A 21,104-nucleotide genomic window follows, 5' to 3' on the forward strand; every position below is an offset into this window, starting at 1 on the left:
TTTTAAACAGACCCGATTTTAAAGACCACAGGGGCTGGAAAACAACTCGAAAAACCAAACACCAAAAGCAGAACTTAAATTGACACAAAAAAAAAAAATTGCTTTTAAATGGAAACTAAATTGTTTCAATCCATTTTGATTACTTATAGGAGTCTACACAGAACCGTACTGTCTCGTTGCTTGGATACTGTATTGTGTATTTGCACTTCACACTCTAAGGCAGTCTCGGGCCACACAGGGACAACAGTGAAGGGTGAACGTATGCAGCCTCTCCCTTGCGTTTTCTATTTTGTGTATAAACAGAAGGCTTTAGTCCAAATAATACCATGTTTTCTAAATATATAAGACATATCATTTTAAAAGAACGGATGAAACCTTGCACAACTGTCTTTAAAACTACAAGAGACAAATATCAAGGCTCTCTGGGTCACACACTGCACAAACACAAATACCTACCATGCATTGCAACCGACTTTGCCTCTTCCATTGATTTGTCGGTCAGCTGTGCCTTGGTCACCCTGTGCTCCATCATCTCCTGTTCGAGACGCTGCTGCAGCGTTGTCAGTTTGTAGTTCAGGTCTATTTCAAGGTTGTTCTTTTCCTGTATTGGATGGCACAGATTTAATTCAACATTAAAAACTAAAATATTGGAGTTTATGTTTCTGTCATGCATTCGTTCATTGTAAAGGGTAATTGGTCAGGCTGTAATTTTCAATATTTGGTCCTAAACAGTGTCGTCATTTAATATTTAAAAGTAATATTATATAGAATCCATGCATCTTCCATACCTTTTCCAAATGATTGCTTCTCTCTTGGGTCTGTTTCTTCTCTGTTTCCACTTTTGAAAGGATGAGCTTGAAGTTCTTGATGTCTTCTTCTAAATCACTTATCCGTGCTGGAAAATCAAGTGAAAGTAAACCACTTATTATTATCAACAGTTTTCTACACCATCTGCACCAACATGAAAACTGGTCATGAAAAAAGGGACAGGTTACTACTTCAGTCTTCCCTATACAAATGGATTTATATTATTGAGACTACATTCAATTGTGTGCATGCATTGATTCCTGAATTATGAGCCTCATAAGAACATAAGAACATAAGAAAGTTTACAAACGAGAGGAGGCCATTCAGCCCATCTTGCTCGTTTGGTTGTTAGTAGCTTATTGATCCCAGAATCTCATCAAGCAGCTTCTTGAAGGATCCCAGGGTGTCAGCTTCAACAACATTACTGGGGAGTTGGTTCCAGACCCTCACAATTCTCTGTGTAAAAAAGTGCCTCCTATTTTCTGTTCTGAATGCCCCTTTATCTAATCTCCATTTATGACCCCTGGTCCTTTTTTCTTTTTTCAAGTCAAAGAAGTCCCCCGGGTTGACATTGTCTATACCTTTTAGGATTTTGAATGTTTGAATCAGATCGACCCGTAGTCTTCTTTGTTCAAGACTGAATAGATTCAATTATTTTAGCCTGTCTGCATACACATGCCTTTTAAACCCGGGATAATTCTGGTTGCTCTTCTTTGCACTCTTCTTTGCCTCATTACATTACATCGATGATGGATCAACCTAAAGGTCTCCACACACCGGATGCAATGCGACAAGCAAATGTGTCGTATGACATACCGCACCACGACAAAAGAAATAAAACATGTATTTCTGATACGAGATGTTCACACTGCCTGCGATGCGACAGACTACACTGAAGCGACACACAAGTGATGCGAAAAAAGTAGGATTGGTGCTAAATTTGCGATTTTGTCATGCGACAGCTAGGGAACTGACCAATGAGGAGCAGCTTCCCTTGCATGCCTTCAGTAAACAATGGCGGAAGAAAAGAGAATTCTTGCAGCATCAAAATACCTGGAGCTGTACAATAAAGGATACAATTATAAAGACACGGCAATGAGGGAGAACATCTGGGAGTTCATTTCCAGATAACTGGATGTAGCTGACGTGTATGATTTGTTTACCTTTACTGAATTAAGTATTCTGAAAAGCTATTACCGGTATGTATACATTTTTATTAGCTGTATAAATGTGTGTTTTTTTTTTTTCCAGCTGATGATACAGTCAGAGGAGAGTCGCCTATCACATTGTGCTTTGTTAATTTATTGTTATGGGGGGAGGGGGGGGTGGCGGGGGGTTGCCATGACATCGCCGCTGGTGTGAAAGGTAGCACTGCAGTGAAAATAACCATTTTAATCACCGGACAAATCGCATCACGTCCGGTGTGTGGAAACCTTTAACCTGAAGAGAATCTTGTGGTTTACTTCTCAATCTGAAAATTAGCAGATCGATTCTACTGTGTGGTCCATTTATCAGTAATATGCAGTTATGGGTATTAACTGTAAAATGATGTAGTGTATAGCTGGATACACACAGTATAACTATGTTAATATGTGCATGGTTTACAATGGGAGCTTAACTGAGATGTAGCATGCTTCCACTGGTATCCTGCTTATGCAGCTATGGATCGAAATCCAGGATTTTAGTTGGCTGTTAGATCGACTGCTAGTGGCATAACTTCAGTTTACTTTTATAAAAGGGCAACAGGCCACAGCCATTGTTTGGAAACTGCAGTGCAGCTACATCGTTGTTACACTAATTACCAAGTCATTATTTTTGCATTTCTTAGTAATTACTGCTGGTTATATTTCATTAATTGTGTACAGCACACATTTCCAATTAATTATTCCCTTAAAATTACCATTGGACTCTCAATGTGGTAGTATTTACATGTTTACATCTACAATGTATTAAATAGGTTTCCTGTAACATTCCTGTATATAGCCCTTACATTCACAGTAATACAAATAACTATTTATTTTGTGCCCTGTAACAGTTACCAAAAAACCTTCTTAATCACTATGTATTTTACAAAATTAAAATAACAAAAACATGGCTTTAATAATCTCCTAGAAATCCTGAATGAATCTTAAGTCAAATGCTGCATCATTGATCGATGGAATGAATTCACAATTACCCTGCTGTTCTCTGATCTCTTCGGACCCGTGGCTCCAATTCCTCTGTTCCGACTCCAGAGCTGCCTGTAACTGGAACAGTTCCTTCTCCAGTTGGAGTTTGGAGTTCTCCAGTGTGCGGTTCCTTTCCTGCAGGTCCCTGTTGACGGTCTCCAACTGGCTCATTGACTTGGACATCTCCGTCTGGCTCTTTCGGAGCCTCACAGCCGTGTCCGATTCTACCCTCAGCAAATCATTGGCTTCCTCCAACTGTTAGCAGACAAAAGCATTACTACTCTGCCACAGACAGCACTGCAACCGCAAACAGCTGGTTCTATAATGCTGTGGCATCTAAACAATTGTACAGACAGAATAAATGTTTTGCACTGTATTACTAGTGGTACTGTAGCAAAGCACATTTGGATAGATTTAGCTGCTAATAAGCGGCAGATTCCATTACATCAGCTGTTGTAAAGAAACAGAAATGCAGTTATTGGGCCTGAACAAGCGGAAAACATGCATACCAAATATAAAACAAAACAATATCATTTTTTATGTGTCTGCACTCAAAATCGTCCTCTTTCTGGCCCACTGATTTCACAAAATGTGGACAGTACAGATCACGTATCACACCACTTATTATGCTTTTAATGGGCCACTATTTACATTCTCTATTATCATGTTGTCTGAGTGAGCTACTCTGCACTTAATTGCACTGCAAAGTAGGGGTGCAACGACTCATTGTGTATCGATGAATCGTGATGCTTTCTTTATATGATATATTGTGGTGTTTATCGTGATACAAGACCAAAAGCACAGCATAGCTCATTGTAGTTGAGCAAGTGGTTCTTAAATAAAGAAGTGTGTTTTATAGTTAGCATACATACTCTCCCTGTCTCATTTAACTTGTGTCTTTTAGCAAAATCACCCATCATTAAATTACCTTCTGATCTTATGTACCTACAAGTAGCCCATCAGGACTACCACATGAATCATGATACATACTGGACTGTGACCTGCATATTGTGATATGTATTGTAGCATGACATTAGTGTATCATTACAGCCCTAGTGCAAAGCAAATAAATAATCTAAATGTACATCTACTATACGCATCTGAAATGTCACAACAACTGACAAAAAGCACCTTTACAAGAATTCTGCAAGGAACTTACTTGCTTTTGTAACTGTATTATCTTGTCGTTTGAAATCTGGGAGTTTTGGCTGATTTTCCTCAGGTCTTCCAGCTGCTCTTTTAAAGTAGATACTGTAGACAAAACAACAGTGTTTTTTCCTTACATATATGTATTTTTTTCAAAGCAGTGACCTTCTGCACAAGTAAAGTATCAAAGACAAATATTAATACATCCGTTCATTTAAAAAACGTATACATTCTGGTCAGGTAGATAAGCACACACTTCTATAGCCAAGGAAAATGTCAGTGAAGTCAGGATTATCTGTTTTAATAATGAATCGTTCGCGTACTGCTTTGTTAAATTGCATACATAGGCCATATATTATACATTCTTTGGACAAGTATACAGAATGGTAATACACTCATGTCTGCTCCTCCGAAAACATAAATGGCCTTCTGTATACACTGAATGCTATAAAACAGCAGAGAAATAATTATTGATCTTAACAGTGGTGGACTTAAATCTTACTGGTGTTTAACTCTAAAAACCCAGTTGAGGAGATTTATAGATAACATTACTACACACAATAAAAATACAGTGAAATAAGTTTTGAAAAATTCAGGTTTAGAAATTGTAGCGTTAGTATATAATGTGTACATTGTTATAATAGACCCAAATGACATTGTTACAAAAAATACAAAACGTATTATTGAACCGAACAAACAAATAATTAAATAAATAAATAAATAAATACATAGTAATAAACCTCACCCTCATTTTCTACATTCCGCCTCTTTTCAGCCTCCTGGTCAGCCTTTCTTTGGTATTCATTGGCTCTGTGCTGTGCCATCATTTTTTCCTTTTCGAGGAGTGAAACAGTGGACTCCACAGCCTTTCTCTGGTTTGCCTTGTAAAGAGATTTGGGATACACTCAGTCAATTTAAAACCAATCGCTTATTCTTCATTTATTTATTAAAAAAAAAACAAAAAAAAACACCTTAATGAGCATGGGAAGTACAGACCGTTCAAATCTGATCTGTAGTGAAGGTTGACTTCTACTTTTACAAATGGCTCTATAATTACATGGATAAAGTCACAATTAAGCGGTTACGTCAAAAAGTGGTAATAAAGCGATTTGACGACATATCACCTATTTATGACTTTCCCAATTATTTTCCTTATAATTCTCTGTACGTCTTTTAAACTGCTGACTGTCATTTTTATTAAAAAAATTCCAAGCACTGAAAACACCAGCCAGTTTTGATATTCCCACACCAGAAGCCAGAGAATCGTTCATCGGAGACCAAGAAAACAAAAACACAACCTAGAAAACTGTCTTTGATATAGACCTTCAAAGTCTTGAAACCATGTATTATAAAAAAAATAACAAATGGTCTAAAGTGAATTACTCTGGGTTATAATTGCATCTCTGGGTTCTGGTGAATTTACCATAAACCACTGGAGTTTTGCTCTTGTGGTTTAGGTTGGTCACCATAACCCTTTGATGCGATCATAACCTTGTAATTCACTGCAGCCCATCTATTATTCTATATGCAGTCAGTAACCACAGTTAAGAGCCAGTTCTATTTGTATTCCACCTTATAACGAGTGCAAGTGCTAGTAGAATGGCATAAATGAAGCAAATGACAGCCGCGCATACTTCTATTGTATTTATAAAGGAAATCCATGAGAGGTTGCGTGCCTAGTTCTATAGAACTGCTCTCCCCAGTGATGTGTGTGGGGACTAAGAATCTTTTAGGGGATATTTTTCATATTTCATACAGCTTCCACCTTGCACGCCTAAGCTATTCCAATTTATGCATGTGGGCTACTAATATCAACAATCGTTCATAAATAACCAATTAAACCATCCCAGTGTATACACATTTATGGTTATTTTCTAGGCACTGGGAAGGCCAAAGCATGCTCTATGAGCAGCAAAAGAAATGGCAGACCCAGGCATTTCCAGTCAGTCATGTTCCTTACCTCATCATCCAACTCCTTCATAATCTTGTCCAGTTTTGTGTTGGAAGCCCTGGAGATCAAAATGGACAGCACTGAAACATTCTGACCTAACAATGTATGTCTGGAGCTCAATCCCATCTACTGCTTGTTTTTCTATAGTATGTCATTGTTGTCTCTTTCCATGGAAACACTGCTTATTTTTACTTTAAAAGAATGGATTTCATATTTTAATTCTAGACCATTGTAAACTAAAGTAAGAACAGGGAAACAACAACATCAATCATCAAGCTATACTACACAGCCACTGTTTACATTGGCCACAGTGACCTGCTTAAGGAAACCAAGCAGACAACAGTTTGGGGACATTCTGAAACGTATCCCAGAAAGTAATTACCTGCACTTTTGTTCCATTTCGTCCTTCAGCTGCATTTCATTGTGAAGCTGCTCTTCCAGTTGATACACACTTTTTTGCAATTTTTCAAGCTTTTAAAAGATAATCAGAACAGAAATAAGAGTAAATACACCCTTTTAAAGTTTCAAATAGCTAGCTAGACAGTACACTATGCTTTTATTTGTTTAACTGTATTTTTATGATGTGTTTTTCCTCTAATGATAACTTTGGGAAGACGACAAAAATGCATGGAAGTGTCTAACAAGCCCCAACACTCGCACAATGCAAGTTATAACAATCTATGAAATTCCCAATAGGCCCCAGCTGTTAATTCCCTCACTTGCAGAAGGTTTGAACTGTACATCAGAACTGTCATATGCATGGCAAACTCAACCCTGCTTTACAGGCTTGTCATCAACTCAGATGAGTTCTAGACTAGTTTACTGCTGTGTATCTGGCACCTTCAAGTCAAGGATTAATCCTTAGGTAAAAAAAAGCATTAGGCAGCACTTACATGGCTTTTATCTATGGTGTCAGAGCTGCCTATTTTGTCACTTGTCCTCGTACCTGAGCCAGATCCAAATCTAAAACAGAAAACTGATTATACAACGCCAACAATTCCTAAAGATTCAGCTTACTTTTTAATTGGGGGGGGGAAGCCAAAAAAAAAAAAAAAAAAGGGGCGTATCTCATGATTATAGACAGCCCCGACACTACATAGATAACATGGACATAAACAAACAAGATAGCTGCTTCTGCATCCAGCTCTCAAAGAATATCACAGACATTTGCAGAGCTTTTTTTTAGATATTATAGTAATAAAATAATGACTTGGATCGCATTATTGAGGAGTTTGGTGATAAAACGAGTGATCAGGAAATGATTTATCAGTATGTACTATTATTAAGACGTATGTGAAAAAAACAGCGAACAAGGGGTGGGGCGGGGCTGGAGATGCAGTATTGAGTGTCCTGTTGATATGCAGTGCCTTTTAAACCTGTTTTACTGTGAAAAAAAAACTTTTAAACAGCGCGTCTAAAATAAACTGGACCTGATGCGCCTCTGAAACGCTGAATAAATGGACCGCAAAGGGTTAATGCACTGTAAATTAAAATACTACTTCCACTCAAGGTTGACATTATAACCTTAAAAGTATTTAGGCACACCCTCAAGAATTACATTTTTTTAACCCAATCAAAAAGGAGCATCACTTTAAGCTATGTTTCCCATGTTAATACAAGTGCTTTCAGCATATATTAAAGCAATTACACAGTCACTGTTGTGCACATGCTAGTGAAAATAAACACTGCTAGTTATAAAAAGTGACAGTCTTTCTGTTTACTAGTGCTCTTCTGCATGCCCTCAATTTTGTTCAACCTCATTGTTCACAGAACTACACAAATTATTTCATTATTTCACGTGTTGTCATTTCAGCGTCACAATAGACAATTTCTCAAAACATTTCAATGTCGGGATCATGACTGCTTGTATGGGTATGGTGAAAGTAGTGATTATTGACTATTTGGTTGCTGGTCCCACCTGTTAAGGGGAGGAGTAGCCATCACCCACTGAAAGAGGAACTGATCTGGCGATGCCAGTCCAGCAGGGTGGACCGTAACTAAGTTACGCCCTCCCCCCCCCATCAAGGAGACTGCTTGCATTAAAGTGGAAGTTAGGGAGGTGGAGGGTAGGATTACAACTGGGATTGTGACGGCAACGCCCAGGTGAGTTTACCTGAGATTTTTATAACACACAAGGATGTGATCTGATGAGACAGCAGTTATTCAATAATCCTAATGAGAGAGCAATCATTCAATAATCCGTCCCACGAATGTCAGCCTAAGATTCTAATTCATATTTTCATTTACTAAACACTCACTGATGACTGCTGTAGTATGTAAACCCCACGAAAGGTAGCTGGTTGCCAACAAAAGCTTTAGGTATTGGAAAGGTTTCCTCGTCACCCTTATCTTCCTCAATATCATCAAAGTTGCTAGTGTCAATGTCACTGCTCAGCTCAGGCACAACAGGGGCTGCAGCTGTAATGACAGAATACAGAATTAGTTCTGCCAGGAATGGAATGCAAGCGGAGCAAGACAGAACACATGCATGAAATAATTGCTCCACAATGAACCGCCTTGTGTCTTCTTTCAATGTGCTTTAAGTCACACAGACTGTGCAAAGAACTCCCCGGATACCCAAGTTGATAAAAATACACAGTAAATGACTTGTGGGATTTTCTTGCCTTGCCAATGTAGTATTCTGATCATCTGGACAGTAGACATTACACAAACATAGGCACAGATTGCTGTAATTCCACCATTTCCTCTGCAATGTTTTATTCCTTTTGTCTCTACTTTTCAGTTCTCATTTGAAGCTGGAGTTTTGAAGACCTCTATTTATCCACAAGCAGAGACACTGTGAGTTTCTCTGCACTGCTCCAAGAGCTTGCCCTAAGCCTCTTAGCAGGGATCACCCTTTAGGTGCCATTATAATTCCAGGCCAATCTCTTTGATACTGCCTAAAGGCACAATAAACAAATAGCTGTGACAGCTGGTCATGACAATATACAGTACCTACAAAACGTATGACTATAGCATTGTTTATTAATTCATGTAAACCCAGCAAAAGACTTGTACCCAGAGGATTTAACATGCACTATCACAGCAAATACTACAGCATCTGCTACTGTGCTTGATCAACTGTTTATTTAAAAAAAAAAAAAAAAGTAGTTTACTTTCTTACCAAAATCAGGGGACCATGTGATAAAACAAACAAAGTAAAGCTTAAGAAAATCATAAATAAAAACGTTCTTATTGGTTTCTCACTTTCTAGCTCGTACAATAAACCCTGGAGTTTTTTAGAATTGTTTTTTCAAATGTAACTGTTTCCATAAAAATGCAGTTTACAGTCTAGGCTAATCTACAGTATGTCCAACAAAGCCGAGCTATGACATTGTGTTCGAAAAACACCCAGAATATATCTTTGACCTGGCCTTCTAGGTTTCGCAATGCTTTTAAACAAACACTTTGAGGATTTGTTTTTTTTGTAATCAGTATTCAAACTTATGCTATAAATGAGCTTGAAAATGTGAATGTTTAATTTATATCATCCCAAAATGCATACCACCTTCAATGATACTAAAATATCACTTACTTTCTCTAATATTCTCCCATGACCACTGATCATTCTTAAAGAACGGGTGCTGCTTGATTTCTTCAACTCCATTGCGGCCTAATCGAACCTCCCTGTAGAACGGCAGCGGCAGGAATTAAAACACAGGTCTGTACTCTACACTCATACAAAGTGACATTACAGAACGTCCCAACTGAGCTGAGCTGAACGTCCCAACTGAGCTGGATAAGGGCGTCTGCTAAGAAATAAATAATAAAAAAGGAGGGACACCTGCAGGAGGTGCTGCATAGGTTCAACTGGGGGAAAAACACTTGCTGTGGGCCAGGACACAATCAATGTTCCAAGTCCATTCATTAGAAGGCAATTTATACTAAGAACCTTCATACATAAAAGGATACCATGGTTCTGTTTTAAGAAGCAGCAGAGGCACTAACTCCAGTGTCATGGCCATAATATTAATTTAACCTCTCCAATTCCCAAAACATTATAAATGAGGACTGTCCATGCCTTAAAAAGATATGTAGCAGAAATACAAGGTACTTTCTGCACACTGTGCTCCCAATAAGAGGTTCTACCTCATTAGAAAATCATGCACTGTGTTTTCTTACCTGTCAGTCAGGAAGGCGCAGATAAGGTTTTTAGCATCTTTCGAGATACCGCTGTCGTCGGGGAACGTCAGGGCGTTCTTGTGGTTCATGATTTTACTGTATGTTCCCACCAGCGAGTCTGCATAGAAGGGAGTGTCACCTGTAAACAGACAGAAGCCAGACTTATAAAACAATGCTGAAATACAAACAAATACAAAACAGGAAGCCCTCTGCCGTTTCTTGATTTTTGGGATTGCTGCCGTATACAAATAGACTGTAATGAGGTTTTTGTCTGTTTCCTCCAATATTGGGCCACATCCACATCAGTCCATGTCAGATGGATTTTCTATTCTGTAACAACCCTTAAAGCAGTGGTTCCCAACCTTTTTCAAATGTAGGGACCACCTTGGTGTTCGGATTTTTCCCACGGACCACTTGCCATGCACTTTTTCGCAACAGTGTTTTGAAACTAATTTGTATGTGTATATGTTTAAAGTACATGTAGAAAGTAAAGTATTTATATAGCGTACCTAACAGTGAGATTCCTGGGCTTGAATCTTCGCTACCAGTTCATCAAGGAATTTTGTCATTTTATGCTTTGAAAGTTACTGATGGCAAAGTTCCTGTTTCTTTTGTTTAAATAAAAGTTATTTTTTTCACATAATGAATGCTTTGTAGATAAATGACTTCTCAATTTTGCAGGATTAAGAGTTTTGTTTGACAAAACCTCCTGACAAATAATGCACTGGGGCTTGGGTCGTCCTCAGATCCAGTAAATGTAAATACCAGTGCTGGTCCCCACAACCGTTACCTCGTGTAGCAAATTAATCTATCCATTTCTAATGCAATTTATTGCACCGAGTCACGAACTTTGCCCGATGTACTTATAATCACAACGGAATATGAAGACGAGGGGGCTGGGAAGCAATTAGAAAAATTTAAAAATGAGTGTACAGGATGTTACTTACCACTTCTGGTGGGCTGTGATGTGTAAATTAAACAGGATTGTTGGCGCACAGTCGATAGGATTTATAGCATTTTGGTTAAATATGACGGTGTCAGAACAGACACATTATTTCCAGAAGAGAATTTCCTTTTGGCATATAGTCGTGAGATATTAAACCTGGCTGAATAAACCCATACGATAACATGGAGCTGAAATCGATCATTCACACTATGGTACAGTTCACAAGTCAAGCAACAAATACAGCCTCTTTTTGTTTCACATTAACTTCTGTTATTATATGCAACTAACCTCTCCAAAAACGTATAATATGGAAATAGAAAAATTCCTATATCCCTGGCAACACTAACACATATTTTATATTGTTGAAAATGAAAAGTATTAAAACTGTGGTTTTAGTGGTTCTTTTTTGTTTGTTTCATTTAGTCATTCCATTTTATTTAGGAATATTCAATGCAGTGTGCTACTTTTATGCAGAGTGAAAAGGCTGACAGCCAGATTATGTTTTCTTTTTTTGAACAGTGAACACAAGCAGTAGGATGAGTACAGATTACAAAGATGTGCATTTACGTGAATGCTAGTGATGTAGATTTTTAATGCTGGCTAAAAAGAAAAAAAAAAAAAAAAAGTCTGTAATTGACAAAACAAATATGTCTTTATATGTCCAACAGTTACTTAGTTAGTATTCGTTTCACATAAGAAAGCTGTTTCAGTTAATGGCGGCTTTGAAGTCGATGCTTGGTATTGGATCAAAGGGCACTGTAATATTAATTTATAAACACACCCATAATAAAAGAAAACACAGATAAAAGGGGGTAAATGCAGACTTCATACAGATCTTATAATTATATATAATGTGGTTAACCCTTTAACAACCAAGCGTTTTCCAGTGGGATGCTCCCCCAGGACCACGTGTTTTTTGGCTGTAGACTCTCTTCCTATAAATTCACTAAAAATTTATTTTTTACAGCAGCATCTTGGAATTGGTGTCCTTTTTCAGAACTCTGGGGGACATTGAAAGTACTTCAGAAACCATATAAAATATTCACTTTTTTTTTTATTTCAAACACGATATAATTTTTTTTTTCATTATTATGTATTCTGCTTAAAGATACATGTATAAAATGTGTTATTCTAGGACCTGAGGGACCTTACAATACTTCCTGAAGATTTTAATATAAAAAATATTGATACATTGTTTCACCTGAGTGATTGCAATGACATAATACACATTTATTCTCAGGGTCTTTATAAGCAATAATGGACACTACTCTCGATTTATTTTCTCAAAATAAATATTTATAAATAAAATAAAATAGTTAATTCCATATACTGACAAATTTAGTTCATGAAATAGTATCTGCTTATATTCACTAATTTCTTCATATTTATAAATGTTGTAAAAACATATATATATATTAAAACATGACACAATAAATGTTCTAATATAACTAAGTCAAATATATCAGATTTAGTGTTTTTCGTTTTTTTTTTTTTTTTAGGTGTAAACAAGTTCTTGTGCCATGCTTTGTTTTTCTCTGCTGTTGAAAATGAGTGACGTCACACGAAAAACCAAACAAGCAGGCAGTGAAATTCAATCCCTCCCCTATCTGATGATAAGCGTTAACAAGCTGTACTGCAAATTATTGTGTCCCAGCAAGTCAAAGAAACAAAGCACGTTTTTTATCGTGTTTACCCGATCATGGACCCAGAAAGATACTTCAGTATGATTGTATTTTCACAATCACAATCTGTTTTTTGTATTGCTTAGATCTGGGTAACCGTATTTTGGGAGTTGTTTGCGGACCACCTGGAGTTTACTCACGGATCACAAGTAGTCCTCGGACCACAGGTTGGGAACCACTACCTTAAAGGATTAACAGTCTCAAAAATATGCCTAATAGTTTTATACTGTTTTAATGTACATTTGAGTTTCTATTCCAGGATAACTACTTGACTTACTGTAGTAAACCAAGGCTATACAGTAGTGATCCCATTGAGTATTTGTGTTGTTCCTGTTCATTGGCGATTTAGTTTATAGCTTTTGTAAGCATCTTATTTGTGTTTTGGTTTAGCTTCTGTTTCTGGACCTTAAGTCTTCCTTGATTCCCAACATTTTGCCAGCCCATCCATTTCTCACATTTTAAAACGGCACTACATTTTCACTCACCTACGAGCATTTCATATAAGAAGACTCCAACTGACCACCAGTCACATTCCCTGCCGTAATACCCGTCTCCGCCCTGTGATTTCAGTACCTCCGGAGAAATGTAGTCAGGCGTTCCCACTGCTGTATCGCATCGTACCATACCATCCTGAAAGACAAGACATGGACTTTACAAAAAACACAAACGTAATATAAAATCTAATGCCATCATATTTTAGGCAATACAAAAATGTCCCTTTTTTATTTTTTGTAATACAACCGAATTGCAAAGTTTTGAATAAACCCAGGATTGACAGCTTGTAACCTATGCCCACGGAAAATGTTATCAAATTTGCCACTAAAAGCCAAATCAGGTGTAAGTACAATGAAAACGTAGGCCCTTGTGCCATGCATTCCAAGTATGTAGACAGGAGAAAAATACAGCTATCAAATCTGAAGTCATTATCTGAAATCGGAACCTTTAACTTGCGAATAAGAATTGTACTAATTTTAAAGTCAAAATGTTTGATCTATATAATAGGGAAGCCAAAACATCACATGACTGTAGTATGTTCAGAGGCACCAGCTGATTTTGCCAAAGAGGTTAACTAATGAGTACAGAAAAAATATTACCAGAATACAATAAATGTATGTTAGTAAACTATATTTGACATTATGGTAAATCCTTATGAGATGGGCTACAACATTTTTAAATCTGTTCTGGTCCGTGATTTCATAAACACAAACAAGAACTGCCAGTAAACTGATTTTTCTTTGTGTCTGTCTTTAAATGGAACCCAAAATGGAACTCAAAAATCAACTACTTTATTTAAAATGTTTTCTGAGATATGAGGCGTTGAAAGTGCTGGTGTGTTGTCACAAACTTGATTTTATTTTTTTTATTGTAGAATACCCAGTCATAGCTGCATTGAGAGAACAGTATCTGAAAGTCAGCTTAATAACAGGTAAGAGTAAAGACTTCACTAAACATATCTGGTTCCCTACATAACTATGGAAAGAACAAGTGCATTTATTTCATTTTTGTTGCTGCTGTGGTACGTTAAGGCAGGAGCCAAGCAAAAAGCATGTAAGCAAGTTTACCTTATTCATCTTCATACATGTACCAAAATCAGCTAGTTTCAGGTGCCCAGCTTTGTCAAGTAACATGTTATCTGGCTTCACATCTCTATAAAAACAAAAACAGAATGTCAATGCATTTTCACCTTAACAGCGGTATTGAAAGCCACACCTGCAAACTCTTAAATTCTGAATCACTGGGTCTATTTATCGGGCTGTGTTAAAGTATGTTCATTTACAGAGCACAGAATCTGCATTCTTTGAGTCGAAAAGAACAAGGCGCAACTTTTAAAAAACAAAGCAAGGTGTGTAACAACTTGGCAGAGGATATAAACACCATATTATTCGTGGTTAGTACCATGAAAACAGTCTACATCACTGGCAGCCATATTGTGTGGAATACTTCCTTTTAACAAATGTCCATGCAAACCAGTTACTAGAAGCTTAATTCAGTAATTAAACCAGATTAAAATTTAATATACAAGCAAAAATAATATTTTACTTATCCAAAAATATATAAAAATGTATTTCAAGTTTCAACGTGGAAAGTAGGATTTCCTTAACAAAACTTAGGGTTTCAGTGTTTACACAGAGACAGTAACAGTACAGCGAGCAAGTCATCTACAGCAGCTAGTAGCTTTCTTTACCTGTGAATAAAACCCATAGAATGGATTCCGTCCAGTGCAAGGACAACTTCAGCAGTGTAAAACCTGGCCCACTTCTCAGGCATGTCATAATTACTCATCAGATTGACAAGGTCTCCCCCAGGCATGTATTCCATCACCATGTAGAGATAGTGGCTATCTTGAAACGCATAGAACAGCTTGAGAGAAAAAAGGGAAAGACTTTAGAGAATTATATTTACAGTCTGCATTATAACAGCAGTAAGAACCAGTGATTGTTTTTGGCACTGAAGAAACCCCACTGAGGACCTGGATCACGCTTGTTCAATGGTCATTCATTTTTTAAAGAATCCTAACGAAAGCTCTAGACTAATCCTAAACTCTTGCTGAAACAACAAACACAGCACTCAAATATTTGTAAAAAATATGGTAAACTGCAAGTCTACTGTTTGCTTTCGTGTGAATTAACTCTTCTGTTTAGTGACTGCAGCGTACCATTTCCAGTTTTGAAAGTATAAAATAACTTGTCAGTGTTACAAAACTAGTTCATTTAAGGACCCTAATAATGATAAATGGTTTGTCACTAATTTTGCAACATTACTGCTGTGTTTGCTTGTCTTCCACAATAATAAAATATACAAATTGCTGCTGATAGTAAACAGCTGGGGGGTCAATGACACCAATGGCTTAGTCATACATGACCTGCCAAATGCCAAAGGCAACTTAGCAGTACAGCAGATGAAATAAAATGATGGAAATAGCATACCTGAACTACCCGGGGACTGTTAGCAAAAGCCATGATGTCTCTCTCTTCCCAGAAGAATGCAGAATCTGACCTCTTGATCATTTCAAATTTGCTGAGGAGTTTCATTGCGTACACTTTTCTAGTAGCCTTGTGTCTCACCTACGAGAGTGGGATTCAGGCATTACCACAACTGAGGAGTATGCAACCACTGTAAGCTTAGAAGAGAGACCCCACTGACAGATCTGCCAGTATTAAATTAAATTAAAGAAACAGATTGTCTAACTATGAGGCAGACCACTTCATAAGGGCTGCTTTAAAATATACTGCCTTCACTACCTTGTGAAGCATTCAAACAGAATAATAGAACATAAACTGTAGCATCATTAAAACTAGGCAAACGATACAGGAAAGAACACGATACAAGATGGATCACGATATGAAGATCAAGTTACAGTGCGTATCTGGATATATGTTATGGTCCTGACATGCTGCATCAAGTGATCATTAAATCCTGGTACACACTTCCCGATTGTTCAGACACACTGGGCAGTGTGTTATGCGTTGCGTTGCGATGAGATGAGATTTTACAATATTTTGTGATGCGATTCCCTCACATTGGCTAGTGTGTTATGTGTTTATCGCATTGGGCAGTGTGTACCATGCTTAAGCTCCAGGAATTGATTCTAGGTGCTCCATACACTGTTCCTATTGCAAAGCAAATACAGTGAGCAAACTAAAAAAGTTACATATTGGTTATTTTTCAATGGAGAAGGATTTGTAGTGTATCACATAATAGTGTCATTGTTTGCTAATGTTCTCCTGAGAAAAACAACAAAATCCATTAAGAATTGAATTGAACACACTGTCATCAAAGCAGCGAGCCAATTCTTAATGTCAGCTCTTTCATCAAGTACACAAGTGACAGTTCAATGGACTGTACTGGAGAAAGAGGCTGTTACAGTGGCATATTGTCCTATTAGGGAGACTCATGAGATATGGTGGGAATGCATGCATGATAATGTTATCTTCACAACATACAGAACACCCCATGACTTGCTCACTGCTGTTTCAGCCTCTTGTGCTCTACAAATAGTATATTTACAAGTAATTTAAATGGCCACCACTAAAACCAGCTCAGGAAACATCTCCATACTGAACAAGTCAGATTGCCAGACCCTTTCAACCACCTCTACTGTTTGAAATGAAAACACAAAGTGGATAGGGTGTTTATTTAAAACTATAGCACAAGGCAAAAACTCTTTCTGCAATTACACCTTTTACTTTTCCAATTACATTCACCACCATATTTTATGTCCATTAAACTGGGCAGACCATTTCATAAAGCTTTTTAAATAGAAAATCTAAACCAGTAAAACAGATGTACTGACATAACTTACCAACTGAACTTCACCAAAGGCACCTCTACCAATGACTTTAACCACTTCATAATCTTCTGCCTTCATGCGCAGTTCTCTTATTTTACTAATCGTGTCTTTATCTGATTTGGAAAAAAAAAACACATTTACAGTTAATACAGAAAATGTCATAAATATAACTTAAATGACAGACACATGTTGAAAGCCACAATCAAAAAAATAAGCCATATTAAAACCACTTCAGTAACCCCAAACAGATTGGCAAGTTTTGTTCTACAGTTTTTCTGACTGATATGATGACTCAATACGAACTGAACGGAATCACACACAGCATATAGGTGACTGCTCACAGTATCACCCCAGCGTTTGACATGCGATTACAGATTGTGCAACATCAACATTCTTGCACGCACGTTTGTATGAATGCATTCAGACCTGTAAGATTGTACAACGTAATGCTTTTATTTAGCCATTTGTCTTCCCCATTTGGGTGGGACTGAGGTACTGGGAGGTTGTGTGATTTACCTAAGATTAAACAAAGAGTCAGTGTCTTGGCAGAGCACAGCAGTTACTAATATTATACCCTACAGTTTCCTACTGTACCACAAATTAAGGATTGCTGCATCAGACCAACATGTCTAATTACAAGGGTTGGACAAAATATGAAAAAGAAATGGAATCACTAACTGAACCACTATTAAAAGAGTGCAAAAGAAAAAGAACGCCTCTGAAAGGTGTTTAAATTGCCTGACAGGCAATCAAAAATGCTTTGAAAAAGTACAGTATAGAAAAAGGGTACCTTCTCACAAAAAGGTTGCGTGATCTTTTGTGCCTTATGAATTTGTGATTAAAGTATGTACACAGTGTGGACTAGTGGCAAGGGCTCTGGACTGCTGACCGGAGTGTCCTGGGTTCAATACCAGGACACTGCTGCTGTACCCTTGAGCAATGTATTGCTTCAGTAAAAACCCTACTATATAGATACCAGAATGTATGTAAAATGACTAACTGTAACTCGCTTTGGAAAAAAGCATCAGCCAAATACATTATTATTAAAGTCAAAGAGAACGTCAGTAAAATTATTCCTGCAGATTTGATTTCACATTCTTGTGAAATGAGGATACACAAGCACATTTTCCTACATGGAGTTCTGCTTTGCTGAAAAAAGCATTTATAGTTGGTATGTATTACACTTATTTATATAAGCTGGGACACTATCAACAGAAACCATTTTTAGGTTCCCTTGAGAGAAGATAAGATTCAACCAAATTTGGTCATGGCTGAAAAAAAGGAGGGATTATTTTCTATTCACGTGGGTCAGCTCTGGGACTGGAATGCATGGAAAAAACCTTCAAGTTCAATTCATCTAAAAATACTCCAAAAGGACCATTAAAAACTGGGAATGCGACTGACTGAAATACAAAACTATTTCCATGATCAGCCCACTTTGAAAGCATTTGATTGTTCTAAAATGGTCATTGTTGCAACAGAAATAGATTTTAATGGTGGTACTGTACAGTGAAAAATAATCTAGTATAGTTTATCTAACTTTTCTGCATTTATTTTTCCCTCGTTGTTATTTACAGATAGTAGTTTGTGTCTTATACTGACTTGTTTGTATATGTAGGCCAAATTATGAGTATACTTTATTAGATTAGTTAGTTTACTGGTCTAAAGTTGAGTGACGTATACTACTAGAACAGGTCTTCCCTAGTCCTGAGTAGAATTTCAAATAAATGATCATGCTCTTGTTGATCAGAATCAGATTTTCAAGACATGTACCTTGTTACTGTAAGTGCTGCAGGTCAGTGTGGCCTATATTCAGAATATGACAATGGTTAACAAGATCCATGGAAGTTAGGGGGAGGCTAGCTTTGGTGATGCACCTGCACAAGCAGCCATGACTTTGAATGAGACATTTTTCAAAGTTACCAAAAGACATAAATGTAATGTTTTAAAAGGCTAAGGGGAATATTGACTCCCCAAAAGTATTGGGGTAAGAAATTGGACCTTAAGACATTAGACTATCTGGAAGACACTAACGTCCACTGCAGCTTTAAGATTGGAGTACAGTATATCAATGCTGTGAAAAAGTCTATTATTATTATTATTATTATTATTTATTTCTTAGCAGACGCCCTTATCCAGGGCGACTTACAATCGTAAGCAAATACAATTCAAGTATCACAGTACAAGTCATAATATAATTAAGAGCTATTGAAGGCATTGGAACCATTTTCTTGTCCATGTGAAAAAAAGAGCAGTGGTCACTTACACCTCTCTGCAGAACACCACAGCAAAAGAAGAGAAAATGGTGTACTTACATCTACTCAAGAAGTTGTCAATACTTTTGTTTTTTCTCAAGGCGGGAAAATCCAAGTCGTAAACCAAAGCATCCAAACCGTCCTGTAACAGGCAATTCATTTCATTAGGGCATTTCATACACTTGGTACCATTTTCACATAAAAACTGGACTCCAAATGACATAAGATGAATAAGTTCACTTATGATTGTCAAAATCAGGAAAGTCCGAAATTTGCATGACAAATTTTTACACTGGCTCTAGATATAGTATGATTTACTATGACCTAATGTTAGTCACTGAAGACCATCATGTCTTATCTATTTTCAATAATAAGTACAAATCACATAGAAAACACACTATAAAACTCTCAGAAGTGTGAGGAATCGTAAACTACAGTACTTTGTAAGAATTACTATAGCAAACGTATATATCGAGCTAGGTACAGTAATATTACATATCATTGTAAAACCATGGCATAATTCCAGTTACTTTAAGATTTTAGGGTGCTTTCAACCTAGATACTGTATTTCCTCCACTTCATACACACACACACACACACACACACGACTGTGAGGAGGTGTTTATAACGTGTGCCACTAAACAAACAAGCTGTGCCAATAGCTCTCCAAGGTTTAAGATACCAGATTTGGAACACACACTCACACAGTCAGAAAGACGTCTTGCTTTTGTTGGGAATGCTGTAGAGTACACATTTACAGGCAGACATACATAACTATCAGCACACACGGCCAGATGCTACACGCACACACATACACTATTTTATTACTTGTCAGTGGCATCACCATAGCGATGATGGTGGACCTTGTGTACAGCTGGACTGTATTGATAACATTCTGTGCCAAAGGAAAGGCAACAAGGAAAGTTCTACTTTGTTGGTTGTACTGGTCAATTGCAACAGCCTTGAGAATTTAGTCCTTAGTCCTGAGAGGGGTGGGGACAATAGAGTAAGATGAGTGCTATGTTATTGTACTGCATATTTCAACTATAATTTTAAAGCTCTATTATTTTAGGGGTGTTCTTAAATGTTTCTTAATTCTAGATTTGTGTATAATTTAATAATTCACTTCATGTGAAAATTAACAGGCACATTTTACAGTGCGTTTTCAAATACATAATATTAAAAGATGACATTAAGTTACCCTTTCAGCACTGAAGAGTGACATATAGTAGAGTCAATTATCCGATCTAATTGGGACCGATAATAATCAATTTGTATGGATAATCAAACAGGTATTAATAACAATTACTGTACCTTTAATAATGTATGGAATAGGGTTGGAACAATAATCGATAATATCGATAAATCATGATTTTTTTTTTTGCAGCAATAATTTTATAGCGTTGAAAGATTATTATTGATAATCATAATTGACCGTGACCCAATGAAGCAGCAAGCGGCTCTGCATTGAGCATCATGGTTTCATTTTGATCAAAACTATCCAGTTTATTTCTTCTTGATTGATGAATCAATTTGACTGTTCAAATGAAAAAAACTGTCTCAAATCTTGAAGGTGGCAGAACACCTGAACAATAAAGTTGAAGTGTTTAAAGGAGTACAATGTTGACTTAAAGAAATGTGTGTCCATAGCCACTGATGGTACATCAGTGATGACCGGTATATGGTGTTGTTCAAATATTGAAGGCTGTGTATCCAATCATTGTTGCCGTACAGTG

General features: G+C 37.1%; 1 protein-coding gene across 1 annotated transcript in view; it reads right to left on the bottom strand.

Annotated features, from left to right (window-relative positions):
- The window catches only part of LOC117400355 (rho-associated protein kinase 1-like), a 63,139-nt gene that overhangs the window by 18,145 nt on the left and 23,890 nt on the right, over nt 1-21,104 (bottom strand). The window contains exons 2-18 of the mRNA XM_034000190.3: nt 19,429-19,510; nt 17,126-17,226; nt 15,750-15,887; nt 15,008-15,183; nt 14,385-14,469; nt 13,308-13,452; nt 10,195-10,333; nt 9,608-9,699; nt 8,331-8,490; nt 6,966-7,035; nt 6,455-6,543; nt 6,082-6,130; nt 4,867-5,002; nt 4,135-4,226; nt 2,984-3,230; nt 789-895; nt 457-601 (exon numbers count right to left, since the gene is read on the bottom strand). Coding sequence (XP_033856081.3) covers nt 457-601; nt 789-895; nt 2,984-3,230; nt 4,135-4,226; nt 4,867-5,002; nt 6,082-6,130; nt 6,455-6,543; nt 6,966-7,035; nt 8,331-8,490; nt 9,608-9,699; nt 10,195-10,333; nt 13,308-13,452; nt 14,385-14,469; nt 15,008-15,183; nt 15,750-15,887; nt 17,126-17,226; nt 19,429-19,510 — 2,053 coding nt within the window. The remainder of the gene's footprint in view (nt 1-456; nt 602-788; nt 896-2,983; nt 3,231-4,134; nt 4,227-4,866; nt 5,003-6,081; nt 6,131-6,454; nt 6,544-6,965; nt 7,036-8,330; nt 8,491-9,607; nt 9,700-10,194; nt 10,334-13,307; nt 13,453-14,384; nt 14,470-15,007; nt 15,184-15,749; nt 15,888-17,125; nt 17,227-19,428; nt 19,511-21,104) is intronic.

Source organism: Acipenser ruthenus, chromosome 4, assembly GCF_902713425.1.
Source record: "Acipenser ruthenus chromosome 4, fAciRut3.2 maternal haplotype, whole genome shotgun sequence".
NCBI classification, from domain to species: Eukaryota; Metazoa; Chordata; class Actinopteri; order Acipenseriformes; family Acipenseridae; genus Acipenser; species Acipenser ruthenus.